This window comes from Carica papaya, chromosome 4 (genome assembly GCF_054855325.1).
Source record: "Carica papaya isolate Zhongbai chromosome 4, ASM5485532v1, whole genome shotgun sequence".
In the NCBI taxonomy this organism is placed as follows: Eukaryota; Viridiplantae; Streptophyta; class Magnoliopsida; order Brassicales; family Caricaceae; genus Carica; species Carica papaya.
The window spans coordinates 14,027,300-14,050,893 of record NC_142312.1 but is presented as its reverse complement, the minus strand read 5'-3'; the positions used below and the strand labels follow the sequence as shown (position 1 = coordinate 14,050,893).

Sequence of the window (23,594 nt, the reverse complement as noted above, 5' to 3'; positions counted from 1 at the left end):
AAAAAGTTGCCGCATTACCTTGAGTATAGGATATAAAAGTTAAAAATAAGTACAAAAACACATGATATTAGAGAATAATTTGAAAGACAAGCACACGAAACAATTCAAATCTAATGCAAGATAAACTGTTACTTTGTGGAGAACTATTAAGATTAGTGTAACTAAATAATAAAAAAATTTAGATTCAATTGTTATCAGTTGCACGCAATAAATATATATATTTAGTGAAAATCAAGTTTCGAGTATTGTGATTTCTATCACAATTTTAATTTTTCTGAGAATTTTATCCCGTTGAAGCATACGTATTAAATTAAAGAAGAATTTAACTAAGAGAACAACTCATGATGACAAAATAAAAATATGCCTTAATTATTCAATAATAACGTCTTACAGTTAGAATAAAATTTTTACATAATGATATTCACCAAATATGATATTGGCTTTAAAAAATATCAATAGCATCTCATATTCACCAAATTAAGATTGTTAGCTACAAATCAGATTTATCATCATTCTCATAATCTATCTATTATTCTATCTCACAACTTAAAATAAGTCTTAATTAAAATTAACAATCTAACATAAGCTCGTTGAATCCTGAAACCCAACTTAAGCTAATATTTTAGATTGTTAAAAAAGTGAAATACAAGCCCAATTTTTTCTTGGAATACTTGTACAATTTTCAGATAGTTTTCTCAAACATTAATAGCTTTGAGAACTAGGTTACCTCAAACTCTTAAAAATTGTATACAAGAGAAGATATTAAATAGTTTAGAACAGTTAATATTACTACAACTGATTACTGAAAATAATTGGATTCATACTATTATCTATTATTAGTAGTTGATTATGTCACGTTCTATTAGTTTAAGCTATTGAGAGAATTGATTCGATCAATTATTTAATATGGTATTAGAATCAAAGCTCAATGTATGATTTTCGTTTTTTGTTTGGTGTGCTTATGCGTAAAGAAATATATTAAATATGAAATAATTAATCGAACTAATTCTTTTCAAATCAAATTTTTCGGAAAATTGATTTAATTAATTATTTAAGATTTGGAAGATAGTAAATATGAGATTTAAAATATATATATATATATATATAGAAAGGAAAATTAAAAAAGAAACTACTCTTGGTGGATAATAATTCTTTCTCTCAAATGCTTTTTCCTTCTTTATCTTTATCCTTCATGCTTTCATTTGCTTTCTCTTTTTCTTCCCTTTATGATTAATCTTTTGGTTTACTGGAGCTACTAAGATGCAATTTAAGTTATATTAAAATGCCCATAAAAATCTTAGGTAATTAAGAGTTCTTTTCATGAATAATGATAATAAAAATTATTTTTTAAATAAAAACAAATTGAGGATGTTAATTACCTTAAAAAAGCAATTCGTCACTAACAATGAAATCATATTTCCTTCATTACATTACGCTACACGATTAATTACATTATATTTTGTTTCATCTTATTAAATACAATTAAAATATAAATAATCATCCAATGCAAATCTTAATAGTTCAAATGCACATCTCAAATTATGCTTATACTCTTAAAGTCAACATCCATGAGAATGGTGCTGCTATGTATCCTTAATTTATGCTCTAATTTTTTTTTTCAAAGTGGTTGATTTCTTTGGTGATTCTAGAGTTCAGATGGCGTGTGAAAGAGTTATGCTGGTCTAGTAAACAGACATTGTGAAGGGATCTTCGCAACATAAGTGCATCTTCCGCATCATCCCTCGGTAGCATGTTTATAATTTGGTCTTCAACTCATGTTTGGATGCTCTTCTACTACCAGTTAATGACTGCTTGTATCCCTCATTGTCTGGTGGCATCTTATCTCATCCATAACTTGATTGATGTTCTAGAATGGGTCAATGGTTCAAGTTCACTTGAATTAGTTTTGTGATGGTTTATCTTGTCAAGTTTTATCATTTAATCTTGTGTTTTTCTTTCTTTTTTTTTTTAACAACCTTGAGTATATTGTTTGGTTGCAATACTTGAATTTACAATTTATATTTGTTGAACCACGATAGCATAGTTTGTTCACAAAATTTAAAGATATTCTTTATATTTGAGAAAAAAATAGCCGTATAATTATATTAAATCAAACTAGAATGGGATGGTATTAGTCTCGAACTAATTCAGGCATAATCTTTGGTGCAGCCTTGGCCCGAGTTTATTATAAAAATAGATCTCAATTAAGATGCAATCCCAAGAGAAAATTATTTCTAGAAGAATCTTGGAACATATCAATTTCAGAATTATCTTTGTTGACCCCAACTTGAGCAATTTACCAAGTTAATTAATCTTAGGCTATAACTTCATTCCCAAAGTTAAAATATATCAAGCATGTTGCTAGTTCCAACAATGGCTTGAGTTGAAGCTTGAGGGGGAAAACCCATCTAGTTGATGTCCCAAGGTTGATACTAGCTCAGGCATAATCATCCAACTCAAAACTAAGTCGTGTGTGATATCAGCATAAAAATCAATCATGGCATAATCCTAAATCCAACCTTAACTTGAGCATGGTCTTAAAACTAAACCTACCATAGTATAACATAAGATAGGAATAAATAAATATGCAATCCCAAGATTCACAATTAGCATGGGCACAAAATTAAATTTGAAACACGATTTCAAATGGTCGTATCATGTCTAGTTCGCTTAAATTAGTTTTTTGATGGTTATCTTATGAAACTTTAAAACCTAATCTTGTTTTTCCTTTCATCTTTGAGTTTAAAATTTGGGAGCAATATTGTATTTATGTTTTCATGTTATAGCGAACAACGGTCTTCTAGTTTGTCTATAAGAGTTTTTGAATTTAATGCATTTCTTTACATTCGAGAAAAGAATAGTTATATAACATAATCTTGGACTAAAAATTTGTAAATGATAACGCAATTTAATCAAATTTATCAATATTTATATTTCAAATAATTTTAAACGAAGTAAAAACATGTAAACCAAAATAAAACTACATCAACCTGACAAACCAGAAGACCTTTAGAAGGAAAATTTTGATGTGCTGAGAATGGCTTGTTTTGGCTCTTGAGAAGAAGACACCAAAGAAGAGGCTTATATTTGTTCTCTCATAAAGAAAACTTTCTGGAGACAAATGTGTTAAGGACGAGGATACGTAATTTTTTTATTGCTTTAAAGAGTTTATGTTGTCTCTTTTATAATCACCCATAGATATTATTTTAAATTTAGGTGAAAGATTTTTGTTTATAGTGATAACACCATATTTAGGATTTATTTAGAAAATCCAAAAGTAAAATAGCATTAACATGTTTCCACCACTTGTTAATTCTACTAACGATCATATTTAATTAAAATTTGACTGATGTAAAAATAAGATTAAATTAATTAAAATAATTAAATGTCTTAAATATATTTTAAACATGAGTTAAGATCAATTAAATAGTAATTTATATTATTTTATTATTTAATTAATCAATTAATTTTTTTATTAACTAATGAAATAATGAGTTTGAAGAACTTTTAAAGTTTTGTTGTATACAAGCATTATATGGTCTCAGTCTTGAACGAACTCAAGCACCTAGGCTTAGCTTAAGTATCTAGATGGATCTCAGCTAGGATGTATTCCTAAAATAAAAATGGTCATGGTAGGATCTTAGAATAGAACATATCTTAGACATATTATGTGATCCAAAATCTGTAGGAGCTAGGGTTGAGTATTAGCTACAACTTAATCCAATTCTTGTTGATTTTAGCTTTGGTATTATCCCAAGCTAATTATTCTAAGGCAACGACTTGATTTTCAATATTAAATTAGCTTTAGAATAGTCACAGTTCTAACAATAACTCAATTGAAATTTGAGAAGAAAAATTTATTTGTGTATAGTTCATAGTCTAAAACGAACTTAAGTAAAATCACAGAACTCAAATTAAAAGTACATATTATAACTGAAACTAATCAAAAAATAGTTCAAAGTCTGACTTTGACCTAAGTCTAGTCTTAAGAACTATATAAATAAAAAAAAATTGTGTGTAATCTAGCCCAAAGCTAATCCAAGTAATATCATTGAGTCCAAAAATAAATGTAAATATTATGATGAAAACTAATCAGGGTATAGTTCTAGATCCAATCTTGACCTCAGTTTTGTCTCAAGAATTGTATCAATGGAAACTTATTTGCACATAATTCCTAACTAAAGTTAACCCAACTTATATCAAACAGATGAATGTTAATTAGGCCACAATCCTGTATCCAACTTTGACCTAAAAAAAGACTAATATCAAGAACTATAATAAGAGAAACCTATTTGTGTATAGTTCCTACTCCAATGTTAATTTAAGTAAAATCATTAAACTCAAAACTGAATGCACATATTACAATTGAAACTAATTAAAATTAAACTTTGGGTCTAATTTTGATCTAACTTTAGTATCAAGAACTAAAATATTAGTTTAACCTTAACTTGAGCCTAGTTTCAATAATTATAATAGTCCTAATACAGTTCCATTAATAAAATCAATATACACACGGCTCCAATGCACAAAATTAACCTGAGTATAGCACTGAATAGGAAACGAGGTTGCATGTAGTATCGATCAAACTTTTGTCCTAACATAGTATTTATTTAATCATGGTTCTAGCTAGTTACTAATTTAATTAAATATATTATAAATTAAAGGAAAAAAATTTATAAATTTATCTTGTAAGGTACAAAATTTGTTACATTCACCAAGTACTATATCCTCCCGAATATATCACATTTACATAAGATCCTTATGTGTAGGAGCATATGTGGTTGGATAAACATGACAAACTACATATTACTTCTTAAACAGTAACATCTGGATAATAATGAGCCATGGTGTTAGTCATCTTAAAACTTATTCTCCAATGGATAAAAAGCCTAATGCGCATTACTATTGGCAGGCTTCAATATTTAGAAGACACGTCCTTACAAGTTCTTGCCTAATCCATATGCCCTAAAAACCATACGTGTAATGTCTCTTTGTCTTTTCTTGATGTTATTATTTGTGGTCAAAAATAAACTCTGTAGTTTATGCTTAAATTCCTCCGTCATCGTTATGAACTCCTTGAATGACAACCACATCACTCTTTTTCTCACTGGTTTTTCTCATTAGATGTTCATGTTCAATAAATTAGGGTAGACAATTTTGACGGTATCCTTTCCTCCTCTTTATATCCCACCTCTGACAGATAAGAGAACAATTACCATAAAAGGAAATACATACACATATATGTATCTACGTTTTGTCTCCAATACATTTCTCCCCACTATCTACAGTTGACAAGCCTGAGAGATTTCGTAATGTGGGTTTGTATTTATCTTAAGTGATCAAGCCTAAAAAATTTGTGATCTGCCCAAAAAATAAAGAGATCAAGAGGGTTATTATTTTATTTAGGGCATTAATTCTTTAGTTTTAAGTTTTGCATCATCAAGATTTTATGGTATATAATGGAAGATTTTTGTTTATACAATAAAACCCTAATAATAATAATAATACAAATAAATTAAAAGGAAGAATAAAAGTAGGCATCTAAGCGTAGGGCTGCCCTTGACAGAATCATTCCAGTTTTCACTTCAATATTGTCTCTATACAGATAAATATTCCCCATTTTCACTTCAATATTATTTTTATTTAAAAAGAAGAAAATGAAAAGAAGATCACAAGGAATGAAGAGATAATCATTCAGTAGAAGACCTCATGACAAATATTCCTTCAATGATGGCAGTATGGGATAGTCATGGAGTGTGAAACACTTTTTCTCACTTGTTTTTTTCTGGATTTAATCCAAATATGACTCTCCATTGACTTGAAGTAGAAGGGTGGTCCTTCTTCATTAATTAATAGTTATTAATTTGGAGAAAATAGAACATGGGCATTTACTAACTTAGTCTTGAAAACACTAATGTCTACACTTCATTAATTTTCTTTGGACTTGAATAATTAATTAATAATAATGTTCGTGGAAGGTGAAGGTCTCTGTCATCCCCTCAATACTTGTTCTAGTTGAAGAATTTGTTCATGTACCAACTACTACAGTGATATCAAGTTTGATGGGGGGGAGGGGGGGTGGGGTGGAATTTACTTGTTTCTGGGACACAGACCTAAATCCTTTCCCACTACTACATGTCTAGCTTTGCTGTGATATTTCCATAAGTCCACATGGATTTTTTTTTTTGGGGACAATATTAATTTGACTTTGTTTATGCCCTTCCTGTTCCTCTTGTTTTTTCTTTCCCTCTCTTATCTGGGTTCTGAATTATTCTTAAGATTATTTAATTTACAAAACATGCAGCATACCAAAAATATATCCAGAAAAAGGAATGAAATATATACAGTGAGTGAAGGTAAAATACTCTTTGAATTTTTGCAAAAGAGAGATTCCTTTTTATGTTATCAAAATTAATTAATTAATTAATAATGGCAAACAAACTCCACTTATTCGTGATTGACAAACCCAATTATTATTCGGAATCCAACTTAAATTACATTCTGATTTTGCTAAACCCATCATCTTCTCTTACTTGTATTATTATTATTATTAAATTTCATTCGTGTCGGGAGGAAATCTATTTGTTAACGAATATGTATATGTATAGTGAGTAGAGATGCATCCACAGTTAAAATCAAAAATAATTATGAGATGCTTCGAGAATGTATATCTACATAGATTAGTTGATACTGTGAAGATAATGGTATGTTTTAAATTTTCTCATAATTTGTTAATATAAATTTAAAATTTTTCAATATTTTGCAACTATTGTCATAGACAAATATATATATATATATATATAGCAAAATGTTAATAAAAATCTGAAGTTCAATCATATAATTCGGTTAAATGTTAGTACTTTCATTTCTATTCGTAAAAAATATAAGTTTTATTTGAATTATAAATTTTTTGTGTATCCTCGTTAATTATGTTATTAATACGTAAGATTTATGTAATTATTAAATTTTATAAATTATATTTTAAAAAATTAAGTCAATCAGTAAGGTGGCTAATAAGAGCAAAGACACAAAAATTGATCGTTCTTTCAACACCCTTGTGAACTTTAGTGTCGGTCATGAAAAAAAATGCAAGCTGACAGCTCAAGGTAAAAAGTACTTCCATACACACACACACACACATATATATATATATATATATATATATAAATATTTGCCTTTTCACTCTCACCATGTCTGCAACATGCATGTATCTCATCTACAATTTACCCTTTTTTTAAAACTTTTTTCGGGTTAAGATTTTGTTTTTAATCATGGTTTTGGCTTTTAGGATTGCATTTTCAACTTTGCTAATTAGATTATTATTATTTCTTCTTTAATGGGGAAAGGATTAATTCTTTTCGAGTGGCATCGTACCCACTTACCAATAGAAACCTTCAAATCTCTCATCCAAATTTTATTTTATTGAGAATAAATAGATAACAAAGAAGGAGACTTTAACTATTTTAATTAATGAATAAAGGAGTTTTTGCTGCATGTCATTGCAGAATCTGCCCATTCAAGCATGCTATACATATATATATATATATAAACATTTTGTTTGCACGAAAAACTCTTAAATCAGATAAAATTTACAAAATCTGATTTTCACACAAAATGCATGTTGAGATCATATTTTAACCATGACAAACCTATTTCTTAATCTATACTATTCATCCCAAACTATTGCCTTTTTTTATTAAATAAAATTCATTTGACTATGGGATGGATTATTAACTATGATAGTCTAGAATTAGGTAAGTTATTCATTCAATAATAAGCTCTCATACTTTTAAAAAATGTTCAGATCCATCTCTCTACAAAACTCATGTTTAAAATAGATTCATAAATTTTTAATTGTCCTCAATTATGACCTCCATCAGAAAAAAAACTTGATGATTGTTAGTTTATTCAAACTATTATTTGGATGATTTTTTTTTTCTTATATGCCATTGGTAGACCATTTGAACATGACGTGTCTAAACTTGTATAACAAGTAAAAGCTTGTCAAATTTGAAAGGTCCATACCCTTGTAATCCTAATTTTCACATTAAGCTTGTCATCTTTGTTTGAAAGTCGAAGCTTTTTCCTCCCCTTCCTATTCAACCCCTCATTTTTGTTTGAAACCCACCCTCAACTACTCGCATTTCCTAAAGAGAGTTGAACCTAAATCTCTTTGTCAATCACATGCTTTCATAAAATTTTAAATTTTTATCGAACCAGAATCCATAAATAACTAGCTATAGGAAGCATCAATATGCTATTAATCTTTTAAGCTACAACATGTAAGCTTTTACTAAGGGGTGAGAACTTGATTTATTCAATGAATATTCTAGATATTAGAAACAAATTGAACTAGTCATAGAACCAACCGAATCGGATGGAAAGCGGTTAAAGCAAAAAAAAAACTTATATTGTTAAAATTAATTAAAATTTAAATAATGTACATTTATATATTAAATATATAACTATTAATTACTATAACACTAAAAAATAAATTAATAGATTTTCATTCACTTTGGTCCCAAAACTTTAGAATCGTAATTGAATTGATAAAGTCAAAAATGATTTTACCAAAAACCAAGAAAACTGAACAACTAATTGAACTGAATTGATTTATATGATCAATTTGATCTTCCTGTTAGTTCATTTCAAATTGAACAATGCTCATTCACACTTTTAATCTTCAAAAAAAAATTCATATTTATTGTTGAATACATGGTTTCAGTAAAATTTTTTATTTTATCGAATAGAAGTAGATTAATTCATAAATATTTATTAATTATTTCATATTTAAGTGTTATATTAGTGGTAGGCCAATTAATTCTTTAACCATTAAATTAATGCAAGAATGATGATGTATATGTCAATGTAAGATTCCATCACCAAGGTAAGTTTAGACATGATATATAGGCAACTAAAGTATGTAGGAGGAAAAGATTGATGTGTATAGAAGATTCAATACTCATATATTTAACTAGTACAATCTCAAGTGTATGTGAATAGGAGAGTGATTAAAATTATTGAATGATAAAACTTGTCAAGGTACAATTAGAGATAGGAATGACAGGAATATTGTTGACATACTTCATAGGGGAGTGTGCCACTAAAATCAAGTGTGCTCCCTCTTACAGGTGGGTATATAAGAGATGCATGCCTTAAGCTTCTCCCTCATGTGTTCATCTATGAAGATGAGTTGAACTTTGACTAATATTGAAATTAAGGTAAAGTATGTTTGTGACCCATATATATATGTAATCAAGTTGGATTCATTAGTGTTTTTAAGGTTAAAACAAGTGAAAATCCTATCGGTGTAAAGGGTATTGTCTATTTCCTAATGTTGATGTATAGAGTGACAATGATAATCTCTAGTTAGGGAAAGCTAGCAAGAATTATAAAAATCTTATAAAAAAAGTTGAGATATGAACATAGTCGTTGATATATGTGGTAATGATCTCAATTAGGACTCTCTAGTAAAGCTAAATGAGGAATCAAGGTCTGTGAATAGATAAACTCTTCATATTAAAAGTGAGTACGTAGATTGTTAGATCATGTTCGTTACTTATATATTAAAGAATATTCATTAAATTAGTTGGCGAATTAAAAGTATATGTACCAGTCTTAAATTACTTTTTTTTTACTCCTAACTCACTTCTATGACACAAGTTGTGTGTGTCATTTTGTGTCATTGGACATCCTATTTTAAATATTCAAAAGCATTTAATAAAGATGTGGTGAAATATGTAACTAACAAGGGTGTTAAATTTAAGTTTAAGAAAATAAGCTTCATAAAGGAAAAAAGGTATGAAACCTGTAAGTCCACAATGTCATTTACAAATAGTTCAAAAAATGATAAGACTTTCAAGATTAAGCCGATATATTTAAATATAAGTTAAAGAATAACAAACTAAAGATTCTCATATAAGTATATTATTACAACATATAAGAGTAGGATTTTCAAACAACATGACATTAGTATAAGAGTTTTAATAGACCTAAGAAAAAAAGTAAAGGTTTAATCATACAAGTCATAGTATGAAATATCTTATCAGTATGTAGAGGATTTGAGTTTAAGAAATGAAGATCTAATCATGATTGTGTCTTAGATGGAGAAAATGAATAAAGAGAAATCTACTTTGAAAAATTTCTAATTTTGCTTTAATTTACTCAATAAGGGATGGAAAGTGGGATGCATATCATTTATAAGGATCTCTGGGTGTTTCCTCAAGAAGTTTGGTAGTTGTCAACTTCTTATTGCAATAGGTATAGAGATGATAACAACCAAGTATTTCCAATTTCTTAGGGGTTAGTGATGGTAAAGTCGAATGAGACATAATTATGGTTTTTAAGATTTTTGATGAGGGATATTAGAAAAATTGATGGTGATGACCCTATCATCATTTTGAAAATTGATGGTGATAACCCTATCATCATTTTGAACATGCAAAGGTTATAATTCATTTATACACTTTAGATGTAAAGGTGGCATAAGCTTTTAAGCAGAATATCAACATAAATTATTTGAAGTTTTGAAAGTGTTAATATTAATTTGTAGAATTTTATTTTGTTTCATTTTATGATTATGCATTATGTATTAGAAATGAAGCTCAAAAACCCTAAAAAATATTAGTTGCCATAAGATATAAATATCATGCCCATAGAGCCTTCCATGAGCCTCTCCTTCCTTATCAATCATTAATTTTCTTCCTTCATCCTTTTAAGTTAACTTCTCCTCTCTTTAAAGGTATTTGATTTGATATGAGGACAATATCTTTTTTAGGAAGAATTTTTGGTAGAAATCTTTTTTTTAACCCTAGATTCTATATGGAGATGATAGCTAATCGGGTTTGAGATATGTCTTATAACATTTAGATCGAACTAAATTTAAAATATTTAAAATTTAAACCCGGTTTAAAATATATGTATAGATATATATTATGCATCAAAGTAAAAAATATATTATACATAACCCACTCAAGTTTGGACGAGTTTTGCTTCTAAACTGGAACTCAACCAAACTAAAGCTAAATGAAAATTAATCTGATCTGACTTAACCTGTATCAAATTTAAATAAAAATTAAATCGACCTAACCTTACCTAATTCAATTTTTTTTAATAAAAAATCTAGGATGATTCGTTGCAAAACGGTTCAAGTTTAATGGGTCACTATTTTTTATCATTTATAATTATATTCTTTTTTAGGTTACAAAATGGGTTTAATTAGTGAGTTAATGATGGTTTTGTAGGTATTCACAAAATTATATCTGAATTTAAACCACCATACTCACATTAAATCAAAAAGATTAGATCTGAAACAGAAATATACTTGAATCCATAGCGAAAAAAATCTACACGTCCTGGGATAGATCTTCCAAATAAGTATGTGGTCCTATAAAGTTATCGCACTCTCTCTATTTTTGGTGACGTGATAAGAGAATAAAAAAAAATCTATGTGTGATTTAGGGACCATAACTGCCTATCTATATTCTTAACTTTTCATTATATAAAATCAGAAATAACACTTTTGGTCTCTATACATAAAAAAGTTCATATTTCATTTAATGTATTGAAATTCAATATCTGTTTAATCTTAATATATTACTTTTAAGCTATACTTAATTAATTTGTTAACCTTTTATACATAATAAATCCACATATAGATTCACACGGTTAGTTAAAATCCAATAGGTTTGACATACTTCGGATTTAAATAAAAATTAAATCGACCTAACTCTAACTAATTCAATTTTGTCTGGCAAAAAATATAGGACGATTCATTGTAAGACGATTTAAGTTTAATGAATTACTGTTGTTTGTCATCTATAATTATATATATTTTTTTTTTCAAGTTGCAAAATGGGTTTGATTAATGAGTTCAAGATGATTTTCTAACTGTTAGCACTTACTTGTCTTTCTCTTGGAAGAAATATTTTTTGGTTAGAAATATAGTTTAGTTATTGAGTTTACGTCAAAATTATATTTCATATTTTTATTTTTAAAAAAAAAAAAAGATAAGTCAACCTAAAAACTTAATCATACGAGCATTTTCGTGTTCCTTCAGCTACTAATAATCTAGATTTTAACCTTTCTAATTAATTATTTGATGTTAGCTAGAAGAAGATAATAAAAACAAAAGAAAAGAAGAGAGAAAGAAAAAAAACAAAAAAAAAAAAGCGGTTGCTTTGTCATTTCATAAGAAATGTGTTTACATCAATGTTTTTAGGTGACAAGTGAAGAATGGGAAGAGAGTTTGGTATCTCTCTATCATGATGATAGTTTTAAACTTTGAGAAGAAGAGTTTATAAGATGAGAAACCAAATCTTTTAAAACATAATTTATTAACAATGCAATTTAGTTTGGTGGTTTTACCCATCTTAGAAATAAATAAATAAATATTGAGAGTATATTAAAATAAAAAATATATAGAAATGGTGGGTCACCTTATAACAAGAGTCATGATTTAAAAAAGAGTAAAGTGATAATTTGTGGCTAATATTATAAATATATATTATGACATTCATTAATCCAAATGGTTAACATATGCACGTATAAGTGTCAGTATTTAAAATGTCATTATTAAATAAAAACAGTAATTACTATATATATTTGTTGCAGTATAAAATAAATTAATTATTTTTCACAAGAAAAATCTATAAAAAAAAGAAAAAAAGAAAAGGCATTTTTTGAGTAGTCTCTTTTTACAATCTCACATGGGATGGGACACAAAACTGTGTACACAGCTACTTTGCTGCCTCATTATAAGCATTCACCAAACTTGATGTGGCCCCACAGTAACGCATGATATTACAATTTTACCCCCCAACGAGAACAAGAAGAAAAAAAAAAAAAAAAAGTTGATAAGAATGCGAAAAAGCCTGACTGACAAAATTTTGGATGGAGTGGAAATAGCAATTGGCTATTTACACTCTCAATCTGATGTGGATTTTTGAGAATCTTGAGAGCAGTGCCCTGTAAAGAATCAAGATAGTCTCTTTTAACATGTCATGCAAGTGAATAACCGGTTTTCAATATAGTTAACCAAATTTGGCCATATCCATACCCATATCACCTATATATATATACCTATACATTTTCCCTCTATATCTCTCTCTCTTCACACAATGCCTGTAATCCCGTAAAATAGTTTCTTTCTAATTCTTTCTCTCTCTCTCTCTCTCTCTCTCTCCACCGCCAACAAAAATTAAAGCTTTTCAACCATGGTTTCTGCAGCTGTCAACACGGCTCGTAATGTAGTTGGTATTACTGGTGGGTTTTTCTTCTTCTTTTCTTGGAATTATAATTTTTTCGATTAATAATGATGTGGGTTGTTTTCTTTTATTAATGATGATGTGGGTTTTTCTTCTTCATTTCTGGGTTGTTTTCAGGGAACATCATCTCTCTCTTCTTGTTCTTGTCACCAGTGTAAGCTCATCCTTTCTTTCAATCATATTATACATATTTTTTCTTTTATATATATATATGTCTATATATTGTTGAGCACTGTGATTACAGTAGTTTCTCCATGTTTTCGTTTTTCACACAGAAAAAGAAACATGGATTAAACAGAAAAAGAGAGAGAGATCCATGAGGGTCAAGAGCCATCATCCCCGTCATCCCTCTTCCTTTTTTTCTTTTCTTTTCTTTTCCTTTCACTTGTGGAATGACCCAACAGCCCTTTTCTCATAAACACAACATAATCATGATTAATGGATCTTACTCCCGTGGGTGGAATTTTGGGTGCAGGCCAACATTTGTGAAGATATGGAAGAAGGGTTCGGTGGAGCAGTACTCACCAACTCCATACCTGGCAACCCTGATAAACTGCATGGTCTGGGTTGTGTACGGGCTGCCTATAGTGCACCCTAAGAGCACACTGGTAATCACCATTAACGGAACTGGGACGGTGATCGAGATCCTGTATATAATTATGTTCTTCATCTACTCCGACAAGAAGAAGAGACTGAAGGTGATAGCAGTTGTGATTGTTGAGTTGATCTTCATCGCCGTCTTGGTTGTTCTGGTTCTCACTCTTCTCCATACCACCAAGCAACGTTCTATGGTGGTTGGGATAATTTGCATTTGTTTCAACATCATGATGTATGCTTCACCTTTATCTGTCATGGTTAGTATTTTCCTTTCTTATATTATTTTGCAATTCAATTATTAGATGTGTTTGGATTTAGGGAAGTAGAAGGAAAGAAAAGGAAAGGAAGGGAGTTCAACCCTTGTTTCCTTATCTGGAATAAAATATTACTGTGAGTAAATTAAATAAAAAAAATTTTAATTTTCCTTCTTCTTTAAATTGGGCAGAATAGAAATGAATTTTTGCGAGAAAGTTTGATTTTGTCAAAATTACCAAAAATTAAGTGTTACTGTGTAATTAATAAACACTCTTTGTTAATAAAGAGGATTTGATTATCTGGTAAGATGTGGTGGTAGTGCATGGCTCATGCAGATTGCTGTGTAAGTAATTAAATTAGGGTATGGATTAAATTATCTTTGTGGTAATTGCAGAAACTGGTTATAACGACAAAGAGTGTGGAATATATGCCATTTTTCCTCTCACTGGCTTCTCTGGGCAATGGTATTGCTTGGACCACCTATGCTTTTCTTCCTTTTGACCCTTTCATATGTGTAAGTTTTAACATTTTACCAAGTAATAATTTCTTTAATTTTCATATATATATATATATATATATTGTTTCCTGAAAGAATTAATAAAATAATATTTTTGGATGATCAGGTTCCAAATGGGCTTGGAACACTGTTTAGTGTGGCCCAATTGCTACTCTATGCAGCATACTACAAATCAACACAGAGGCTGATAGCAGCAAGGAAAGCCAAGGGTGAGATGGATTTACAAGAGATGAAGATTGGTGGTAATCGCAACGAAATCAACGGTGCATGATATAATTTAGCAAGATCTCCACCGTTGGATGATGGACTATCGTGTTATTTTACTGTTTGTTTTGTTTTGTTTTGAGTAAGTCATATATACCCGGGTTGAAACTGGGACAGTGGGCTCTATAAAATGGTTTCCAACTATTTTGGTTTTCTGTTTAATTTGTGCCCAACAACAAAAAACTAAAGGCCATAAATTTGCAGATGCAAGAAACTTTTCCATCTCCTCACAAATTGTATTTGCATGTGTTATGGTTTTTTTTGCATGAATTCATCCGTTAGGTTCTAAAAGTTACCAATGAAACACATCTCAATTCCATGTACTTCATAATTTGGAGAGTCGAATAAATGGGTTTAGAGAGGTTAGGAAGAATTTGGTTTATTATAAAACTTTCAGACACATAAATCATAAATACTCCATTCCTAGCTTTAAAATATATCCTTTGGAGAATTTTGGTTTCGATAAAACATAACTAGTAAATATTTCTAAATAAATTGAGCATAACAATTGAATTTAAGTTATTAAATTGTAAATATAAATATCATTAACATTGAAATATATTTTTATATTACATAAAATATTTATAGAAGTGCCAAATATACTAGGGGAAATTTTAGCCCAAAAAAATGCTCTTAAAATCAGGTAGCATATAACCAAAAAAATAAAATTTATTTTCTAACTCTTTCTTCTTACAAGTAACTCAAGAAAGAATAAATATTTTTGGGAATTAAAAAATTGGCGCCTCGCCAAACGGACCCTTAAAAGAGATGTCCGGCAGTAACGGAAGCTGTATAAACACCGTTAGGATTCAAAGCCATTTAAACTTGAACAAAATAACAAGAAAAAAACAAAAAAAGGAAAAAATAACAATAATTCCTATTTCTATTTCTATTTCTGTAGTGTAGTCTCAAAACTGTTTTAGTGCTGTCATTTTTCCACAAGAAGAAAAACTTATCATGTCCTGATAAAAATCTCTTGCCCAATGGAAAACTCTTAACATTAAGATGATGCATCAGATACAAATGAAACACCCAGAAAGGGGTGTGAGATTTTTTTTTTTTTTTCTTTTGATAAAAGAAAGGGTTAGGATTTAGAACAATAATAGGAGTGTTTTATACATACATATATATATATATATATATATAATTAAATGGAAAATTTTGTTTACAACTTAACCAAGCTCTTAGAATCAAAAATCTAGACCTTCACTCTTAGTCTAAAACTATAAGAATTGTGCTTCCAAAAACTTGCAATATTTACAATCTACTTATCCCAATTCCCCAGTGCTCTCACACGAACTTCCAAGATTTGCCATTACATCATGAACTGCAAGTCTCACAATGCTGCTGCCAGACGTTCTAGAGATATCTAGGCATTCCTGTAAGTCCGCATCACAGGCTATCAAAACCCACTCACTATCATCGTCCAGATACTTGATATCAAAAGTACCCACCTCTAACTTCAGCCTCTTTGCCACTTCCTCTTTCAACTCCATGATACCTGAACTTACTGATATCCGAAACCTAATTATATCGTCCCCATAAGTTGCCTTTATGGTAGCACTCCTCATTTCTTCCCTGCCTCTTATCTGCAGTGCTTTGTGCGTAACAGCCATTGCTTCCCTATGAGGCACATTAGAGCATCTTGCATTTATCCAACTCGATTCTGCGAGTCTTTCGTCCACAACAGCATCTGCCACTGAAGGACACAGGTTTCTCAAATCTTTTGAACTTCCAGCATCCTCAACCAGCATTCCTCCAAATGGTTCCTGAGGTTCTGTCGCCAAAAGAGGATCAGGTGTTGAGAATGCAGCTGATAGATTTGGTTCCTCAGCAGTTTGAAAAGCCAAATCAGGCGAGCCCCCAACTCTGCAGCATCTTTCATGAACAGATACAACAGGATCCTTTGCAGCTACGCTTTCATTTGCAGGGCTACCTTCACATGAACCATGAGAAGTTGGGGTCCCAGCACTCTCTTCTCTTGAGCCACTCCCTGTTCTGGACCTGTTGCAGCCTTTTCCTAGTTCAGGCAGACCATTGTACTTGTGTTCGTGAACAAGATCTTCTCGGCTTAATGGTCTCTCACCCAGCAATTGTTCATCTACTCTAGCCTGCCCATCACTTTCCGGTGTTCTACAGATGGGTGAATCTTTCTTTTGACCCTGAGGTTCATATGGTTTCAAGCATGGTGAGTTCTGTTGATTGGCCACATTCAAATTGGAAGGCCAAGAAATTGAACCAACAGTAACAGGCAATGGACTTGAAGTGAGAGAAGTTAGACCCAATGCCCCTTCAGCACCTTGGACAGACTCGATAACATGCTTTAGCTTAGAGAGCGATCTATTGACCTTATTGATCTTGCGAGATGGCCACCGAGAGATGCCATGCTGCCTGCAGATGCGCTTCATTGTCGTTGGGCAAACTGAAAGGCAACAAACCCCCCATCTCAATTGTTATCATAAAAGACAATTTAAGTTTAAAATTTAAAAGATTCAGCACCTGAAAAAGTAACAAAATAAAATGCAAGAAAAAACTGTATATACGCATACCCCCAAGGCTCTTTGCAGCATCTTTCAGACTCCCAGCAAAATACTGCTGGAGTACCTCTAGACTGATTGATTTCTCAGTTTTTCCGCGTTTTCTTTCGGAAGTCTTTTTTGTCTCTTTAACCTCTGGAGTAGAAGCAGCAATTTGACTTCTACCTGTATTAGCTACATTACTGCCATTGATTATGGGATCAGAGTTTACCACTAATTGTTGTTTTGGCAAATTTAATTTCATGAACTCCATGTTATTTGGGGAAGTGTTAGGTCTTGGTGGTGATTTTACGGATTGGGGTATTCGAATAGATTCAATTCTCAAATCAGGTTTCTCATCAGTAGAAGCTTTAATGATTTCAACAGATCCTTCTTCATCTAGCTCAACTCCAGAAGCAACCCTGAGACCATGGAAATGCCGCTTCATCGTCGTCAATATCGAGCCCAACAAAGTATCCTGCTCAGCATTGTTTGTAATAGTAGGAGGGAGGAAAAATTCTAGAATGTAGTCATCGTCTCCAGTATGATTGCTCTGTAAGCCGATTGCAAAAGAGCTCGTTAATTTGAACATCCGTGCATAGTGTACCAACGGATACTCAGTTTTGCAGAATTGCGTAATGTCTCTGCAGAAGCATGAGTTCCGGGAGAAAAATGCCCTACCAGCAACACCTTGACCCCTTTGTAAATGATGTTCAACACATGCATCACGGAAACCCCACATATGGGCATCCACAACATAGAATGCCAAATCGGTTGTTGACATGCAGACCTGTCCCATACAGCTTCCATCAAAGCTCATACAGCTCTTTTTCAGACCACCGCCATAGGCAAGAATGCTGCGATGCCTGCAAGGAACCCAGGTCTGAGCCAATGGCAATTTGTGAGTTTCACATACCACTGTCAATATCTCCAAAATTTCAGCCAGTGCATTCTGGCGACTTTTGTTGCAAATCTGGGATGCCAAGCATATACAACAGTAAGAAGATATAAAAATATATGTAAAATCAGATTTATCTTCCTCCAATACCACACAATGTAGTTGTAACTCACCGGTGTGTTTGGATGGTCCAAGATTTCTGAACTTTTCAGATTTACTGCCTGCAGAATAACTGAAATTCTGTGACTGAGGAATCTAAAAGCTTCTGAAGAAAAAATTCTAGAAAGCAACATGGTAAGAAGTACCATAATTGTCAGAATAATAGAATCCTAAATTTGTTCTTTCAAGCAAACACATGATTCTAGTGCTAACATGCACAGCAAAGGGAGAAGGAACCAACCTCAAGTGCTTTGCACACTTTGTCAACCTCAGGTGCGTAGTTGATCTTTGGTGAAGTCATAATGAGTTCCAGCACACCAACACAGGACTGTCCAGAAGGCTCAAAGACTGGCAAAGCCAAGGTTCCCTGGACATTATAGTGCAAAGCATGATCAAGCCGTGAATATTCTCTGCTCGAGTAATACTGTACATTTGGAGTCCATTCTGGCAACTTCTGCCGGAAAACACGGCCAGGAAGCCCAAGCTCTATATCACTCTCCCCATCCACAGAAAACATATACATCAAAGAAACCATTCTATACTGATTAAGCCCATTACTATGTGGATCAAGAACAAAGGGTTGCCCTGAAGTTGTGAGAACATAACGACCCCCATTTTTCACAGGAGCCCACACCTGGGCGAGAACATGTTGTTCAGTTGATTCCTTGAAGTATCGTAGTGCCTGTGTCATCCTCTCTTTAATAACACAATAATCATCAGGATTCTCTGGGGGCAATAGACCAAGAAATGGTGAAGAAAACTTCCTATCATCATTTTCTGTTCGATTTTCAGTCAGAGACGTGGAAGTACCTGCAATTAACAAACATTCAAATTCAAAACCTAAATTACAAACATAGCATGCATAAAAATCAAGTGAACAAGATTACAGCAACTCTGACTATTTAACTTCAACGAAAATGGTGTGCATAACCCAATTGAGGATCTGATTTGACCATGATATTGTATTTAGGATGAGAATATCCAAAAGAAATCAGGCTTTGGAAACCAGTCCTTCAGATTATTTAAAAGGGCAATTTGAGAGACAAAAGTAACTAGCACACAAGCTCGCTAAATTCATCTTCTGGGATATATCCTGCATTCTCAGCTAAGAAAGAGATCTTAACAAAATCCACGCAGTCGAAATGTAAAGAACTTGGTTTGTCATTTTGTGAAAGGAAGGCATAAATAACAAAGGATGCAACGGTAAAAAAAAAAAAAACAAATAGCTGCTGCATTCTAATCAAGCAATATCTTATTTTAACCGCGCTTAGAGTTTCAAGTTTCCTTTCGTTCTTTTTTTTTTTTTTTCCCCCTCGCGGTTGAGTTCATTAAGCCGGGAGAAAGCGAAGAAAGAAACTTGGGAAAACACAAACGGAAAAGAAGCAATTAGACCAAATAGATAAAGCAGACATTGAACCAATAACGGCGAAGCTTTACAGTAAATCAGCACAAACCATCAACAAGGATCCCAGTAAGAGAAATTAGGCACAAAATGAAAACCAGTTAAGAAACTCAAAACAGAAAGCAATCACGAACAACGTTTTCTTTTGTTTGTTCACGAACATTTATGACTCAGAGAAAACAAAACTCAAGAAGATAACAACAAATCAAAACCCAAATAAAATAAAGAACACGATTACAGAAGTAGCCTTCTAAGAACAAACGTAACCTTGAAAATAAAATTTAAAAAAAAAAAAATGAGTCCACAAAAGAAGATGTATGACTAACAAGTGAGGAAAAGAGGATAATCTGAGAAGCGGATATGAGCGGATGTGGCGTGATTGGCGGCAGATGAGCCAAGCTTGTCATCGTCGGCGGCGACGGCTACAGCAGTAGCATCAGAGAAGGCCCAAAGAGGAGAGCAAGGATGGTCGGAGGAGGAGATGACAAAGGGAGAGGTAGGGTTGGAAACGAGGGCGACCTGATCCAAAGGCCAGGGGGAGTCGAGATCGAGATCGTCGAGGTCCATCATAAGATCCTTTGACTTTCTGGGAATGTTATCGTCGTCTGCAGGATCACACATTTGGCGGAGATTTTCCCAGAGATTTTCGCTGGAGTATTGTTGGTGTCTTCTTTCCTCCGAGTCTCCCTTGGTATGGTGGGTGCGGATAGGGGGGGGGGAGAGAGAGAGAGAGAGAGAGAGAGAGAGAGAGATGTGGTAATGGAAGGGGAGTAAAATTGCAGAGTGTGATTCCATTTTCATGGAATCAAACAGTTGTAGTGTCTAGTTGGCCACAATTTGGATAAACTATGGAGAATTGATTCTCTACCACCATGCCCACTTAATATCCATTTTTGTCCTCCTTCCTTCACCAACGACCTCCTGTACTTTTGCTACCTCCATTTATATTTTTGGTTTTTTGCTAAACTTTTATTTCCATTATTTAAATATAAATGAAATAAATCATGAATTGGTCCATCCATCTCTTCTCTTCTCTTCTTATATCTTATATGAAATTAAAAATAATAACTTCTGATTTCTATTGCGTAGAGGTGTAGTGTATGTGTATGTATGTATATATATATATATATATATATACTCGCATATAAAAGATTAACGGTTAATTAAATATTTTAAATTTTATTTGTTATTCGTTATCAATCATCTAATTAATGAAATTTATTGAAAATCAAATAATTTGAAATATTTGCAGTTCAATCCAAAGGGAATTTGAAGGGTGAATATCATTAATTTGTCACGTAAAAAGATTTAGACTTGAAGTTTGAAGGATTGACTCGTCTCCAAAGTTGACCAAATTAACTCTTGTCTTTTAAAGTAGAATTTACAACCAAACACAAATTTATTATAAAATAACGAATACGACGGCAACACCTCCATTAATTTCCACCTCATTAATTTCTTTTTTTCTTTTCAGTTTTTATTTCTCTTACATCTTTCATCATATAATTTATTTGGAAATAGGAAAGTAGAAAGTACATTGTCTGAAGTTATTTGCCTTTTTTTTTTTAAGGCCGACTTTTTTCTTCTTACTTACTTCCCTCCCCTCAATCTTTTTTGTTAATGGATGGTGTGAAAATACAATATTACCCTCCCCAGCCATTTGTACCCTCTTGGTCAAAGTAATTAAGTGGCTCCCTCACCTTTATTAATTAATAACGAGCATAAAATTGGTGATGTTGATGCGGAGGCAGCCAGTGAAAACTGTCACTAGAAACGTTTGTGTTTTGGACAGGATCTCTATGGATATGTATGGGAGGGAGGGGGGATGTTGACGTATTAATCTTATATTAGGAGACCATCACACCCTAAATTATTTAATTCAACCCCCCAAATGTATTTGGATATTTCAGACTAAACAATTCCTCTCCTTACCAAGCAAATGGCAATGTTGAATCACCCAACACTGTGTAATTAGCTTTTCAAACCAATATGTCCACACCCTTGTTAAGACTAAATACAAAAAACTTAAAATCTTTTCGAAACACTACTAAGTACCAACTTAGAAAACAAATTAGAGTTACATTTGTGATTCAATAATGTTTAGTACCTCTTCTCCTTTGCCATACTAAAAGCTACTATATGAAAACAATAATGTTTAGTATTTATTTGTTTTGTTAAGAACTATGTCAATTTTCACTATAAACAAACCTTAAATCATCAAGAGTGTAATGATTTTATGCTGTTGCTGTTTTTTGTAAATGGTATACCATGATATGAATCTAACTCTCCTATAATAGTTACTAGATGATCTCAAACTATTAGAATCATCCTACTCTTACATTAGATAACCTCAAACTTTACAAATTATTCATATATCTTTTATGTAATAGATAAATAGAATATTTACCTTAATGCCCACGTAGACGTACATCGGCAATAAATAATTTATTAATAGAAACTATAAACATATTACATCTCTCAGGTATACAAATAGAGTGACTAATATACTCCTTTTTGACAATCATCTTAATCATTTTTTTCTTTTTCTATGAGAAATAAAGCATTTGATTGAATAAGAAAATGATATAAATAAAGATTGTTATATTAAAACCAAAGTACCAAAGTTTCTTTTTGCTTTTAAAAAATATTCAAATTTTTCTCTAAATATTTTTTTTTGTTTAAATTTTCTTTTGTACTTTTCAAAAATAAGTTCAAAAAAAAAAATTAATCTCCCCTATTAAATCTCAAGACACCATCTATCGACCACCACATGTGACATGGTGTTGACATGGCACCATTGACTAGAAATTTTCATCTTGAGTTTTAAAACACACACATAGATACAACATCACAACCATGTCATATGCCATGTTAATGCTAATTTTAATCCATCACATACAGGCCTAATATTTATATTCTACCCCTTAGCTTCTCCATTTTCTTTAATGACCATTATTTTGTGCCTAAAAACGGAAAGAATCATCTTCTTTAATGAGCATTCCATTATCATCTCTTCCTCTGTAAAGAATAATTTTTTTTTGGGAAATCAAATAATAAGATTATTAAGTTTCTTTCTTGATTCTATATATTCTTGTGACTGTCAAGAAGGAATGCATTTGTCTTTTTGTGTTGAAATTTTTCAACATGTGTTTTAGTTTTTTTAAAAAAATTTCAGTTGATATCAATTATGTAAAGTGTATATTATCTATGAGGTTTTCACTTTTTACCTTTAGTCATTCTTTTCGATCATAAAATACCTAAGGTGCTTGGATTTGACCTTGAACTTTTCTCATCCATCATTTCCTTTTTAAAGGTTGCATCATAGCTCTAAATTTAATTTAATTTTTATCTATTAATAATATTTAAAAAGTATGGAATATCATATATAAACTACTATAATATTTGAATATGTTGCACGGAGAGAATAAATATCAGAGAACATATTGTATCCACATAATTTTTTTTATTGTTCAGTTAGTGTTGCTTGAGATTTGTCATAAAACTAGAAAAAGTTTTAAATGTTCTAGAATTGTGGGGTATTAGGTACCAAAGTTTACTTTATGATTCTTATTATGTCTAGCATTAAACACTAATGATATACATGTTTATAGCATGAAATTCTATTTAGGTTTTATTCTTATAGATAAAAAAAATACAAAATTAATTTATAATTTTCACTTTCATTAATTATATTTAGGTTCTATTCCTATAGATAGAAATA

The 23,594-nt window shown here is 31.4% G+C and overlaps 2 protein-coding genes across 2 annotated transcripts; one reads left to right on the top strand and one right to left on the bottom strand.

Moving 5' to 3' along the window:
* Positions 1 to 13,081: 13,081 nt before the first annotated feature.
* Positions 13,082 to 15,060, top strand: SWEET7 (Nodulin MtN3 family protein). Its single transcript, XM_088217916.1, has 5 exons — positions 13,082 to 13,263; positions 13,383 to 13,419; positions 13,741 to 14,119; positions 14,512 to 14,631; positions 14,741 to 15,060. Exons 1-5 carry the CDS (start codon positions 13,215 to 13,217, stop codon positions 14,903 to 14,905), a joined length of 750 nt encoding a protein of 249 aa, XP_088074042.1. The 5' UTR covers positions 13,082 to 13,214; the 3' UTR covers positions 14,906 to 15,060.
* Positions 15,061 to 16,009: 949 nt separating this feature from the next.
* LOC148266294 (Plant regulator RWP-RK family protein) lies at positions 16,010 to 20,738 on the bottom strand. The gene is made up of 5 exons (XM_088217915.1): positions 20,200 to 20,738; positions 18,713 to 19,281; positions 18,486 to 18,533; positions 17,448 to 18,387; positions 16,010 to 17,320 (listed from the first exon to the last, which is right to left on the bottom strand). The coding sequence occupies exons 1-5, from the start codon at positions 20,672 to 20,674 to the stop codon at positions 16,167 to 16,169; spliced, it is 3,186 nt and encodes a 1,061-aa protein (XP_088074041.1). The 5' UTR covers positions 20,675 to 20,738; the 3' UTR covers positions 16,010 to 16,166.
* Positions 20,739 to 23,594: the final 2,856 nt, after the last annotated feature.